Source organism: Drosophila serrata, unplaced genomic scaffold, assembly GCF_035046125.1.
Source record: "Drosophila serrata isolate PLE 108 unplaced genomic scaffold, ASM3504612v1 contig_184, whole genome shotgun sequence".
Lineage (NCBI taxonomy): Eukaryota > Metazoa > Arthropoda > Insecta > Diptera > Drosophilidae > Drosophila > Drosophila serrata.
This window is the reverse complement of record NW_028257082.1, coordinates 9,399,469-9,412,736: the sequence shown is the minus strand read 5'-3', so window position 1 is coordinate 9,412,736 and position 13,268 is coordinate 9,399,469. Positions and strand designations below refer to the sequence as shown.

Genomic DNA, 13,268 nt, shown 5'->3' with positions numbered 1-13,268 from the left:
ACACGGGTTTCGCGGGCTTGGGTCGCCCATGCCGGGGTCAGGGTGAATCCAAGGGTTAAAGCCTCGTCTACAAACAAGCGTTTATTTGCCATCGCTTTATGGTTGTTAAACTTGATCTCTAAACTGGCGAGAGCCACCCAGAGTAAGTACTTGTAAGCTTTGTCTATAAGATCGCATTTCAAGCTGTTGTCGAGATTAAATGATGGCCGTTTCGGCTGAGTGGGCTTTAGGTATTAGAAGGCAGACAGGTTAAGAGGTGCTCGATTTGTAGTTGTTTTGTATTTTTCTTAAACCAACATTTTAGTTACCCTAAAAACAGATCGTTAATGGTTAAACCATAAAAATATCGTGTTGAACTTGATATTAAATGTATAAAATGTCTTATGAATATGCATTTAACGTTATAAATATTCAACAATTCCCTCTTTTTATATATATATATATTTGGAAAATTATTAAACTGATATCTTGTTGTTTCGAATAATTTGCGAATATAAATTCAGGGTATAGCATTTATCGCAATAGTCATAATCACGTTTACAACGTTACTTTGGCCATATAAATGGATTTTATCGAGACGTAAATCGTATTTATTTATAAACATTAAATCATTCGAGAGATGTGAATTCTCTTTGTGCCAACTCATCTTGTCGATAGCAATGACAATCTCAGTCGCATCCACCTGTTAATTTATTAATGAGTTGCAGAAACCTGTCCGCCACCTTTACATACATAAATGCCCGTAAATAATATTTACTAATTTCGTCCATAAATGATTTTTAAGTAAAACTTTCGCGTCAAATTTCTGAATCGCTGAATAATTTTTGGACTGAGGCAGACTCTGTGGGGTTCTGTGTCAGCGAAGGAGCCATTTCCGGCCATTTAAGGTATATATATTCTTGATCAGCATCAACAGATGTCGATATAGCCAAGTCCATCTGTCCGTCTGTGAGTGTAAGCCTGTAAATTTAATATGTATAGGTGAAAGAAAGCATTACACCCCCGCTTCCCCTCTCCCACTCTCTCTCTCTCTCTCTCTCTCTCTCTAACGCTTACTCTCGGTATGTCCATCCTTGCTTTGTTTATCTGTAGTGATAGCTCTCTATCTCTCTCTCCCTTTCTCTCGAGATAGCTCTGCCTCTCGCCCTCCCACATTCTCTGTTCTCTTCACCCACACACTATAAATACAGGCAGTGCCTCTCCCTCTGACCTCATTCTGTGCGTGGCCTTCCCAGTGTTAACATCGGTAGTGATAGTGATAATGAATGCACTTCGACCCCAAAAGTATCATCCGACCAATGCGATACATCTGGATAATCAGGAACAGACAAATGCATGTCTTCAACAATATAACACTACACTGGAAGGAAGTTAACAATGACGTGTCTTCTACTGCGGTATGTCTTAACAATGACAATTTTATCATGTATACATACATACAAACATATATAGATGCTATAGCTGTGATCAGGCCAATGATCAGCCATGCTTGCTATTCATTTAGTTTCCAATTACTCCCCTTATTGCCATGGCTCCCGTAACAAAATTTTAATTCAAAGTGATACAGCAATTTATACAAGGGATATCTACATATGTACGTATTCTCAAGTTAACAGCCTAACTTATATATAAATTATACAAATTAACTTCTTAGGAGTAATTTCCGGCCCTATAAAGCATATATATTCTTGATCAGCATCAATAGCCGAGTGTATCTAGCTATGTCCGGTAAAAAAGAACATTTTGAAATTTGTTCGTTTTTTTTAAATTTTATAACATTATTAACATCGTTAAAATTCTCAAATTTTGACCAAAAATTTCGATTTTCTTAATTTTAAACTTAATATGCATATTTGTAATATGTAGATTTACAGAGAAAACTAATTCGAATTTAAATTAATGCATTTTTTACATATTTATGACTTTGGTTTACCCCAAAATGAGCATATAAAACTATCGATTTAATATAGTTATGATTGATTTCTTTTGATCCACATGATCACCCATGATCCTATTGGTAACTGTAAGGGTATTCCCACTTGGGATTCTCGAAGTAAGCTACCTTTATTGTTTATAAATATATATTTTTTTTTTTTGGGAGCAATTGGCTAGCGATTAACATAAAAATCTAAGGTCAGTTCGCGGACGTTTTACGCATTCCAAGCCGTGGCAATTGATTGCTGTACGTCCGATGTTTGTCTGGTTTGTTTGATTTTGTTACGGTCTTTTGCGTAATCCGATGTGCGATTATGGCCATTTACACGGGCTGCCTACAAACACGCGGCATTGAAAACGCAGCACGCGGCTCAAATGTTAATATACTTGGGCTCGATACAAAAGACTTAGGCAACGAACGCGCAGCATCTCGGCAGCATTGGGGAGTGTATATGTGGTCAGCGTAAACAAAATAATAAAAAATTCAACTAACTGCCATTATAAATAATTTGGCAAATGAATGCGAAATATTTCGTTATAAAACTGACAGTATAACCGAAATATTATTCAGGTTTCTGAGCCGAACAAGTGCACGGATTACAAATTGGTTTTCGGTTCGACTTTGACGGTTCAAATTACTTCTGAAGAGTCAAGATGCGCTTCAAGGTTCCCCCACCTGTGATGTACATATGTATATAGATATATATATATATATACATATACATATATATTTCTATATACTGCCAACCAGTTTGTTTAGCCAAGTGCCAGGTCCCCCGCCTGCCTTCGACGACCATTAGACAAACCTGCCCGACGACGACGACGGATCAGATTCTGATTCTCGTTTCATTTGCCCTCGCACATTCTCACTTTTTGTTTTTAGTTTTCTTTAGTTGTGTTTTGTTTTCGTTTGGCTTTTTGTTTTAAGCTGTTATTTTTTGGGGCTTATTGGCATTTTTTTTGTTGTTTATTGGGCGCTGGAATTTGCTGCGTGTAAGTATGTTAATAATGGAGCTTTATATGAGCGGCAGTAAATACTTTTATAATGCCCCTAAAAATGATATGGGCGAGAATCGTGGTGTGGGTAGCCACAGCAACGTGCACCACACACACTCATGTGTGTTAGATGTTAGACTTGGATGTGGATGTGGATGTGGTGGTGGATGCCATCCGGTTTTGGCCTTTGCAGCTGCCAATGCTGCTCGGCTGCATTCCGGGCATGACTAAGACCAAGACCAAGAGAGCCGCGAGTCGCGGGTGTTTTGTTATTACCCTCAAGGTCACTTCTGGCCCGGTCTCCATTACGCTGGCGGTCTAATCTTGGCGTGACATGACGGTTTTGGTCAAATCGATTATACACAGCAAGAAATTTAATGGTTTTTAGAGAGGTTTTATATTGATAAAAACAGAAAGGATGCTTTGGGTTATAAAAAATATTTAAAAATAAAAAGAATTTCCTAGTAATTTCTAAACTTTTTAAGAAAATCAATTAAATTTAATAATTATCAATAGATTCCATTAATTTTTTCTATGTACTCACACCTAGATCCTTGTCTCTAATAGTCTTAAGAGGTCAATCATTAGCCAGGCTCTTGGCTAAGCGGCTTAATATAAGGCAGAGGGACAAATGGCTAACAGTTATCGAGGTGATGAAAACAAAGGGGATTTAATTAGATTCCGCCGCTGGATAAGGTTGACTAATGAAAGCTAAAGAAGTGTTCGAAAAAACAGGTGACTCAGACTCAGCCGCAAGCTCAAGACATTTCTCTTTATTCGACCGTGATTAATGGACTTACAGAGCGTATACGCGATTTGGCATTTTATTTTGCCATGTATTTTCGACCATTCTTGGTCGATTTAGCGGGTCTGGGCTTTTAGGAATGATCTCATCTGCCACAGAACTATAGAAAAGAATAGAATCTGGCGGCAGCAGCAGCAGCCCACATCGATCTCCGGAGAAACAATCCCAAAAGCAGCTGTCAGCTGCCAAACAGCAACGCCAAACGCTAATATGCAATAAATTATGCCTGGCACTGTGTGTGTTCGTATGAGTGAGTATATTTGTGTCTTTAATTACAAAAGGTTTCTTGCTGAATTTCACTTTTTTCCATCATCCGCCTTGGCATGTGCAGGGAATTTCAAAATAAGCGCCCATTTGCATTGGCAATTCAGTGGGCATTCCTGTCTCTTCTTTTTTTTACCCATCTTCCTGCATAAAATACACACTCGTGGACACACCCTCAAGGAGAATTGATGTACAGAGAAAAATACTCAAGGACTTTTCCATATTTATTTATTATTTAGTCAGAAGCTTAAAACACAGTGAAGAAGTCTTGATCTTCTTCTTCTTCTTGGTATTCTTGATCAGAATCAAAAGCCGGATTGATCTAGCCACTACTAATTTTTTCGAAGTTTCGTTAAAATTTTCAATATAAATATAATATAAAATTTTTAATTTCTTAAAAGGTTAAATTTTGTTTGGAGATTTATTAACCTAATAATAACTATTACAGGACACCTTTCCGATTTAAAATTAACGCTTTTTTTACTTATTAATGAAAGATATTCTCTTCGACAGTTTTACTATTCTTAAACCTTTTTGTTCAGTGCAGTGCAGTGCAGTGCAGAGCAGAGACATTCCCTTAAATCCTGTCATGTGAAGCACTGGCAACCACAGATTCCTTGCTTCTACCCCTTATTTTTTTAGACTTTTTCCATTGCAAGGAAGTGACATTCCAAGACAGCTCGCTCACCTGAGAAAGAAGAACGAACCGCAACGGCGGCGTCGAAGGCGGCGAATGCAAGAGTGACTGGAAGAGATGTGGGCGGCGATAAGTTACGAAAAACGCAAGCGCACTGGAAGATCCGAATCGGAATCCCAGAGCAAATCCAACTCCAGCTACGGAGCTAATCAAAAGTTACAACACGCACGCGCTCCGCTGGATTGGAGTGGGGAGCATTAACTGGAGGACAGGGCGCAGAAGATCGAGCGGCGGGGGAAGACTGAAGACCGAAGACCGAAAACCGACAACCAAAGACCACGACACACACGATCAAAGTCAAAACAATGCAGTCGCGGCACTTTTAACGTTCTCCGCTGATGATGATGCACACCGCGCAATTGCAATTGCAATAATGGAAGCGATTCCACCTCCAATTCGAATTCCAATTCCGATACTTTGCTCCCTGTTTGTGTGGGTGGGAGGTGATGTGTTAATCAATCAACCAACGAGCATTGAAGGTGCACTGTTTCTTACAATATTTTTGGAATATTTCTTATTGGTTGCTCTTCTATGGCTAAAATATATATTGGATTGATTGCAACGGCGGTACGTGACTGGCGCGCACTTGCACAACGACGACGGCAACGATCCGGGGGATCCACGCTCCGGCAGATCCGACGTTCGGACTCTGGCTCGTAACTCTGACGACACCGCGGGGCACACGGCAGGAAATGCAATGGGCGATATTCAAGAACACCAAGACCTCGCGTCCGCACTTCCCGATCGAAACTGAAGATCGGAACGGGCTTGCAGGTGAGGCGATCCGAGCTCGAGATTCGAACTGAAAGGTAGTGTTGCCACCTGAGCCATTTTCTGGACTTGTTTTTCATCAGAGAGAGCTTTCGAGACGCGATTTGCAGGTGAGACGAGTTCTTGGCACTTTTTTTTATTTCGCTTTACAATACTGATGGTTTAAATATTTAAATAATATATTTAAAATTCTTTATAAAATAAAATGCCTCTTGGAATGCTATGCTTTGTAAAATATTCAAAACATTGCTTTTAAATTCTTCTAGCTGAAAAAGCTTTCTTAGCAAACGTTTTTCTTGGATCTGGCAAAGCTGAAAGCGCGGCTTATGCCGCTTATTGCCAGCTCACAGAAAACTATTCTTTTATGTATATTCTACGAAGACTTTCTTCTCTAAGATTTAAAAGAATAAATTTCTAATTATTATCTTTTATTATCTTTAGGGAAGTCGAAGATTGTTACCCTTGCCTTAAATCGATTAAATCGATATTTAAATCATCATAACTAAGTCAAAAATGCATTAATTTCAATTCGGAAAACAATTCTGTGCTAGGTTTTATTACGTTAACAAATCTGCATATTGAGTTTAAAAATGTAAAAAAATTGATATTTTGGTTAAATTTTCACCTTTTTAACGATGTAACCCATTATAAAATTTCAAAAAGTTGGTGAAATTTTGTTTTCCTTCTAACGTGGCTAGATTGACCTGTCGATTCTGATCAAGAATATATATGACTTAAATGTTTGAAAATGACTCTTACACTAAATGGCACCCTTCTGAATAAAGATATAATATAATGCTAAGGTTTACAAAAAATAGCACCGAAAATGAACAAAGTACTATATGTGAAATTGTTTACTTATATTATTTATAAACACTTCATTAAAGTACACATTTTTTGGAGTCAGAACATTTATTTTATTAAAGTCCCAAGAAGTTCTTCATTCTAAATTTTTCTTATGCTTTATTTTAATTATATTATAGTCCTACAACTATATCTTAAGTAAAACTCTCCCTTCTGTTCAACAGGATTCTTAATTGCCCCACACAATGCTCTCAATCCAGTCGGTAAAGAGGTGAACCTTGGTGTAGACACTTGGCAATCCCTGAGTTCCACACACCAAGCCGTAGGAAACGATGCCAATCAATTGCTTGAGACACGGATACAGTGGATGCTGCACGAAGATTGGTCCGCCGGAGTCTCCATTGCAGGTATCCTTTTCACTGGTCATTGATCCAGCGCAGAACTGGGTGCGGGTCTCAATACCGAAGCGCAGTCGTTTCTGACACTCGTCGTCGCTGAATCGCTGTAGACTGACCTTCAGCAGGTGAGTGGACTTCACACCGTCCTCGGTGAAGCCCCAGCCAGCGGCAGTCACCTGCTGGTATTCGTTCCCGCTGCTTGGTGGCAGGCAAACCGCCGCCACGTAATCAGTAAACACAGCCTCCCGATCGAGTTCGATCACTGCAATGTCATTTTTAGAGCCGCGATCCTCGTTATCGTCATCATAGCCTGGATGTACCACATAGTTGACAACTCGAAAGTCCTGCACATTGGCATCATCAGTGGTAACGTTATAGTCCAGGTCACCCAGGCGAACCACAAACTTTGGTGAGTCGAAGTTGGGATCCAATCGTTGGGCCTTGTCCCTGGATTTGGAGTTATTTATTATTGCATGAACCTCTTAGGGCTACTTACTCGTCTGTCTCCAGGCAATGAGCCGCAGTCAGAACAAATTTGGGGTGCACTAGAGAGCCACCACAGTCCCAACTCACAGAGGACTTGTTAAGTCGTTTGCTTCCAATCAACGCCATAAAGGGGAACTCCCGACCAGATGCCTTTGTGCCGCCTACAATAAATGGAGTTGAGCGACAGGCTTCTCGGGCCGCATTATACTGCTTGCACTCTGATAACGTATTTAAATCTATTTATCAATAATGTTAACAATAAATACTGACAAACAGGCTTACGCTTCTCGAACGGCCTTGCCTCCTCCACAGGTTTAAGATTCTGGTGGTCCAGCGGTATGGGACAACAAACAATGTCGTTGAACTCATCGCAGAATTTCACGCTGTCTCCAATCAAATGCTGGTTGTAGAATATCACTGGACAGTCTGTGCCGCTTAGCTCCTTGCACTCGCCTGTTCCATTGTCGCAGTATTCGGCCATCACGCCGACTGCACCCAGTAGCACCACCATCCATCGAAATCCGGAGAGCACATACATTGCCGTAGGCTTTGTGTGCGAAACTGAGAGCATCAGTTGAGGCTGACCAGATCTACTAATACTGCTGCTACCTCAGGTAAGCAGCGATAAGCTTTAAGTTTAGGTTCTTACTGAGAATAACAAGGTACTCCGTTAGTGACTCACTGAGCTTTTGATTGAGGAAGTGAACAGGAATAAATTTAAGAACTCATAATCAATATGTTTAAAATTGAAAGTGTTTCTTTCTTTACTGTTTGCTTAAGTTATCTGAGAAAGTTTACACAGTACATGGAAATCGGACTTGGATACAATGATACAATAAATGCAAATAACCGTCACTTAACATGGAATAAAACTACATTTAAATTAAGCTTAAGGTATCTACGTCCGCTTGCACTTGGAAGGTCTATCTAGTTTAATTGTGACGCATGTTTTGCATATGTTGCTGTTGTTGCTGTTGTTGCTGCTGTTGCTGTATGTGTTGGATGTACATTTGCTGCTGTTGGGGGTTGCCACCGCTGCCCAAAGGAACACTAGTGGTTTGCATAGCAGTCACCTGTTGTTGTTGTTGCTGCTGCTGCTGTTGTTGTTGCAGTGGGGATTGGCTTTGGCCTGATACTGCACTGTTTTCGGCACTAAATGACAAGGAAAATGATTTTGAGTGTTTCAACTTATTCTCACCACACACTCTTACCTCTTTTCCGTGTGAATATCCTCCAAATTGAGATGTGTTATGAACCTTAGACGCTTTTGCAGCAGAGGACGCAGGCGTTTAATGATGGCCTCCGACTCGTTTTTGATAATGTTACCCACGTGAATGTACTTGATGTGATAGCTATAGGGGGTTGAAAAGGTGAAAAAGGCATGGACAGCAAGCGCAATCCATTTACTCACAGGAAATCACATATCTGGTCTATGTAAATCAGTGGCTTTGGACCATGATGCTTGTCTACTATCTCCAGGATCTCGTAGAGCAAGACTGCTATGCCGGCCACCGCGTTTGGTTTCTCCAATTCAATCCGCTGAAGGAAGGGTCCAAACACATGACACAGATACAACAGCTGCTGTTCGGTGCGCACGCAGGGCTTCAGCTTCTCCTTGAGGTATCTGGTCATCGCCGCCAGCTTGAAAGCGCCCATGTGATGGAACACAGAGTGCGCCACGGCAAGGACAGTGGCATAGCTCTTCTCCAGCATACCCTCGCGCACCGTCTTAAAATTGAAAAGCTCAAATGCATTGAATCTGTACGTCCAATTGAGCATATTGGGTGTGTTGAGCATATCCTGCAGCCGATCGTAGATGCCACTCCAGTAGGGCTCGGGCAGGGCGGCCAAAACAATGCCCACTGCATTGATGTAACTGTGGATCTCCTTTTGCGGAATCACCGCATAGCCGTTGATTATCACATCGATGAGATTTTTGGCCACCACACCAGGCGCCACCGGGAGACCCAGCAGCTCCACGCAGGTGACATAAAGCGCATGGGTTGGGGCATTTGGGTACTCATTAAAGCGCCAGTCCGTGGAGTATAAAACATTTTTTCCACTAATGGCTGAAAATTGCAACAGAAGTTTTAAGCTGAAGCCACTACTTATCAGAGTTTAACTCACTGTCTGCCAAGCGTCGGATCAAGCTCATGTAGTAACTCAGTTCGGGTGCCCAGATCGTGTCTTGGAGCAGGTATGCCTTATACGCCTCACTAATGCTCCAGTTGGGAGGCCGAATCTCACTAAAGGCACCAGTTATTGTGTGTACCTGGAGCCATAATTAATTACAGAAAATATACATTTTAAAGAGATAAAGACGCCTACCAGTTTTTTTTTCAGTCCGGGTCGATCGCGTAGGATCCGCTCATAGTAGTGCAAAGTGTTAAAGAGATACGTAATGGGTCGATCTGAAGACGGATTATTGTGAATTTTAATTTCTTACATAAAATGTATCGTATACGCACCGTGAAACTTGTACAATATGCTTAGATGGTCCAGGATAAAGCCGAGAATCTGATGGACATTCGTAATGGTTAGCTCTATAAAGCGATGTACCACCACATCCAAAACGGGCAGAAAGCGTAAACACACATTGCTAAAGTAGACGGGCAGCGGAATATGCGATGCAGACTCGTCCAGAGCAAATTTCTCTGGGTACTTTTGGTGAAAGGAGAGATGCTTGTCTTGCCTACACACGAAAAAGTCAATCAAAACATAACTTTAGGTATGTAAGTCTTAACTAACTTACCAATTGCTTTGTTTCCAATGATCAGGATTGTTGTCCTTGCAGAACTCTTGGACGCGATTCCTCAGCTCGCTGGCCTTCAACAGCAGCAGCTGAATGATCAAAAAGCAGACTTGTGCCTCATTACCCTCATGCGTGCGTAGGGCCAGGCAGAGTACGACCCTATCGATGGTCACCACATTGAACTTCCAGATCATGTTGTTGATTGTATCTACACATTTGTGGATGAAGTCACGGCCATCTGACGAGCTGGCCACCTCGGCTATTAGATAATCGCAGAATTTACGCAGGTGCGTGGATAAAGCACGCGCACTAATACCTTCTAGGATCCTAGAAAAATGAATATAAATGTCAAGAACAATTATAATCGCATAGCTACCAACTTGTAAGCCACTGGACTGATGTTCTCCGTCTCCCAGATAATCTTGAAGAGTAGGCAAAGGAACAGCGGGTTCGTGGTTGGTCGCAAGAAGTGCGCAATGATGTCGTTCTCGTTGGTCATGGAGGTCCACGTGCGGTACTCCTCCTCCACAGACTTCTTTAGCTGCTGCTTGTTCTCCGGCGGCTGGTTGTTTTGCGTGAAGTACTCATTTAAGGCGGGCGGGAAGCATGCCAGGGAATGCATTGGCCACGAATGCGGCGTGTGCTGCATGATGTTAGAGAGAAAGTCCTTGCACCAGCCCTGCATCTCATCGCCGCCACCATGGACATGCATGGATCGAGCTAATGTGAGGATGAGCACTCGGTTTAGTTCCTCGCTTTCGTTGGACGCTACGGCGCCGGGTGACTTATCATTGAAATAGCGCGAGAACTGCGGCTGGAATTCGGCCGAACCAATGCTAGTGATCAGTCTCAGGGCCGTGGACTCAAAGCTGATAAAGGCATAGGAATATTAACTAAAGTTACTTATTCAGGAATCAAATCTAACTCACCAAAGATTCAGTTGCATTTTGTTGGTCTGCGGCACGGAGGAGAGCGAGTGGAGCAGGGATAGCAACTGCACTCTGTAGTGGGTGGGGACATGGTGCAGGCGATATGAGAACATCTCCATCAGGGTGTGCAGCATGGACCAGGCATGGTTCTTAAACACCGTCGGCATCAGTTGACCTGCATTCAGGAAATTAAATTATTATTTGGCAAGTCAAAATTATATTTATTCTTATACTCACTCAAAAATCCTTTGATGCCAAGTGACTCGATTTCTGTGTAAACTAATAGCCTGGCATAGGTCTCCAAAAGCGCCGCCGCTGGCACTTGTCCCTTGGTCTGGGCCTGTTTAAGCATCTGCGTGACAAAGCTATGGATAAGCGACATTTTGCTGTGTACCGTCAGGCTATCCAGCACCGTAACCGAGAAGGTAACGGCTGGTATCTGGGAGCCATTCGGTGACTTCGAGGTCCCATTAAGGGCATCCAACAGCAAGCCCATCGGTCGGCCAAAATACTCCTGATTCGTAGAATATGCATTGCAGATGAGGATGATGCGGAAGTCGTTGCCCATAGTCATGTTCATCATGGTGTTGGGCGTGACCACATGCTGAAGGAAGCTACGAGGAAGAAAATCAATTATTACAACCTTAAATAGAACATGAAAATAGTTCTTACTCATAATGATTTTTAAGCGCAATGGGCAGCGGTCGTGTGATGTTCATGTTCTCCACTCGCGCCTTCTTCATCAGGTGGATCCATACACAAATGGGGGCCATGTGGCGGACCATCGAGGATTTGTTTATGTCAGGCAGCTTCAGTGGCTCCAGTTCGGGATAGAGAAGGTCAAATAACCGGAAGACGGGCAGGAAGTTTGTGATCTACAAAGGAAGGTCTTTAGAGAAATGTTTGTTCTGTGTAAAGTCATAAATATCCTACGGGGTTCTTCTGTATGCTGCCAGAGATGAACTGCAAGAGGATCCACATAAGTTGATCACGACCTTTGCGGAGCTCCAACTTTGAGAGCTGTAAAAGAGCCAACAATGTGAAGTTTATCTTGAAATGGAAATTAATTATAATATTATGAATTACCTTCTCGTGCAGCGCCAGAACTATATGCATAAAACTAACGAACTGGAAGAGCACAAAGTAGATCAACTGCGAGGAGAGATGGAGCCACACCCACTCATACGGTGTGATCTGCTCGTCTGAGGCATTGAAGCCACTGCCCGCAGTGGCATCGGTCGCCTCCGTCATCTCCATTGCCTGTACTATGAGGTTAACCAGCTGTTCTTCCAGGGCATTGTAGCGCTGCTTTTGATGCTTCTGCAGGTTAAGCATCTGGGAGACCATTTCACGCGAGTATGGCTGCTCTAGAACGTAGCGGAGCAAGGGCTTCTGCTCCTCCAGCAGCTCAGGCTCATACGGCAGGCTGCCCTTGAAGTTAAACTTTAGAGTGTTGTGGTCCAACCGCCACGAATTCATCATATGATCGGCGTAGCCGAAGTGCTCCACAATCGGCAGCATGCTGGGGTGACCGATGATAGATACCATTTGCGCTGTGGTACGAAACTCCTCAACGAAGTCGGTCATCAGCCTGTTAAGTTTCCAGTGGTAGGGAAATGGACGCATTATCTCGTTGGCAATAAAGTAGGCGGGCAGCAGACAGTTGTTCCGGTCGAAGATGAAACGCAGAATATCTTCCACGGCCAGCAGCTGGGGCATGTAGGTTACGTTGACGTTGAGCGGAAACCACTGTGCCTTGTCGCGGCACACCTTCATGATCTCACGCACGCCCTTATAGTCCACCTGCATTATAACCCGCTTGATCAGCCGGAAGCTCTCGATCCAGAAGTTCTTATGTTCAAAGTCCAGTTTCTCGCAGAACAGCACCTTGTCGCACAGCATCCTCGCGGTAATAACGTGCGAATCCACCAGCTTAACCAGCGCTGCCATCAGCACTTTCATGTGATAACCAGACGCTCCGGCGGCCCGCAGAAGGTACTGCCGCAGTACTTGGTCCCGGTTCTCTTGAGGCACATTGCCGAAGGCCGTGACTGAAAGGGGAGCCTCTTTTTAGCATTGCTAGAATTTCTCAGAGCCGGTTACATACCTAGATCATTGGCGAAGTTGGTGGCCCGTTCCTGCTCACCGTTTGGCTTGAAAACAATGACGCTCACAAACGCCTCGTCAATGGAGTCCACCTTCTGCAAAGAGTAAATCGGAGAGAGGGGGATAATCATCAGGTGGTTTTTCCCTTGTCAGGACCTTGGGTATTACCAAGAACTCGTTGACGGCGTCAAGAACTTGTGTTTCCGTATCCATTTAAACGTTTTTTCGCATTTTCGAGAGTGCATAAACAAAATCGCGTCTTTAGCCGGTGAGGAACAGTGTTACCAGTTCATTTTCGGTCAGAATCTTTAAAGACTTAGCTATA

General features: G+C 42.8%; 3 protein-coding genes and 1 long non-coding RNA gene across 5 annotated transcripts in view; 1 reads left to right on the top strand and 3 right to left on the bottom strand.

Annotated features, from left to right (window-relative positions):
• Positions 1–5,526, bottom strand: part of nahoda (DOMON-like domain-containing protein nahoda) — a 24,921-nt gene extending 19,395 nt beyond the window's left edge. For both annotated transcript variants that reach the window (XR_002320037.2, XM_020962567.2), the window contains exon 1: positions 4,689–5,526. The gene's annotated coding sequence lies outside the window, so the exon portion shown is untranslated. The remainder of the gene's footprint in view (positions 1–4,688) is intronic.
• LOC147644425 (uncharacterized) lies at positions 1,214–7,437 on the top strand. The gene is made up of 3 exons (XR_015270745.1): positions 1,214–1,397; positions 6,497–7,079; positions 7,157–7,437. It is a non-coding gene; the product is annotated as an uncharacterized LOC147644425 (long non-coding RNA).
• LOC110178240 (trypsin-2) lies at positions 6,417–8,096 on the bottom strand. Its single transcript, XM_020945294.2, has 3 exons — positions 7,439–8,096; positions 7,167–7,374; positions 6,417–7,117 (listed from the first exon to the last, which is right to left on the bottom strand). Exons 1-3 carry the CDS (start codon positions 7,725–7,727, stop codon positions 6,502–6,504), a joined length of 1,113 nt encoding a protein of 370 aa, XP_020800953.2. The 5' UTR covers positions 7,728–8,096; the 3' UTR covers positions 6,417–6,501.
• MED23 (mediator complex subunit 23) lies at positions 7,892–13,268 on the bottom strand. The gene is made up of 15 exons (XM_020947083.2): positions 13,112–13,268; positions 12,945–13,038; positions 11,924–12,888; positions 11,771–11,857; positions 11,510–11,712; positions 11,075–11,451; positions 10,838–11,012; positions 10,289–10,777; positions 9,909–10,235; positions 9,625–9,848; positions 9,485–9,567; positions 9,284–9,428; positions 8,568–9,225; positions 8,368–8,508; positions 7,892–8,308 (listed from the first exon to the last, which is right to left on the bottom strand). Exons 1-15 carry the CDS (start codon positions 13,154–13,156, stop codon positions 8,089–8,091), a joined length of 4,233 nt encoding a protein of 1,410 aa, XP_020802742.2. The 5' UTR covers positions 13,157–13,268; the 3' UTR covers positions 7,892–8,088.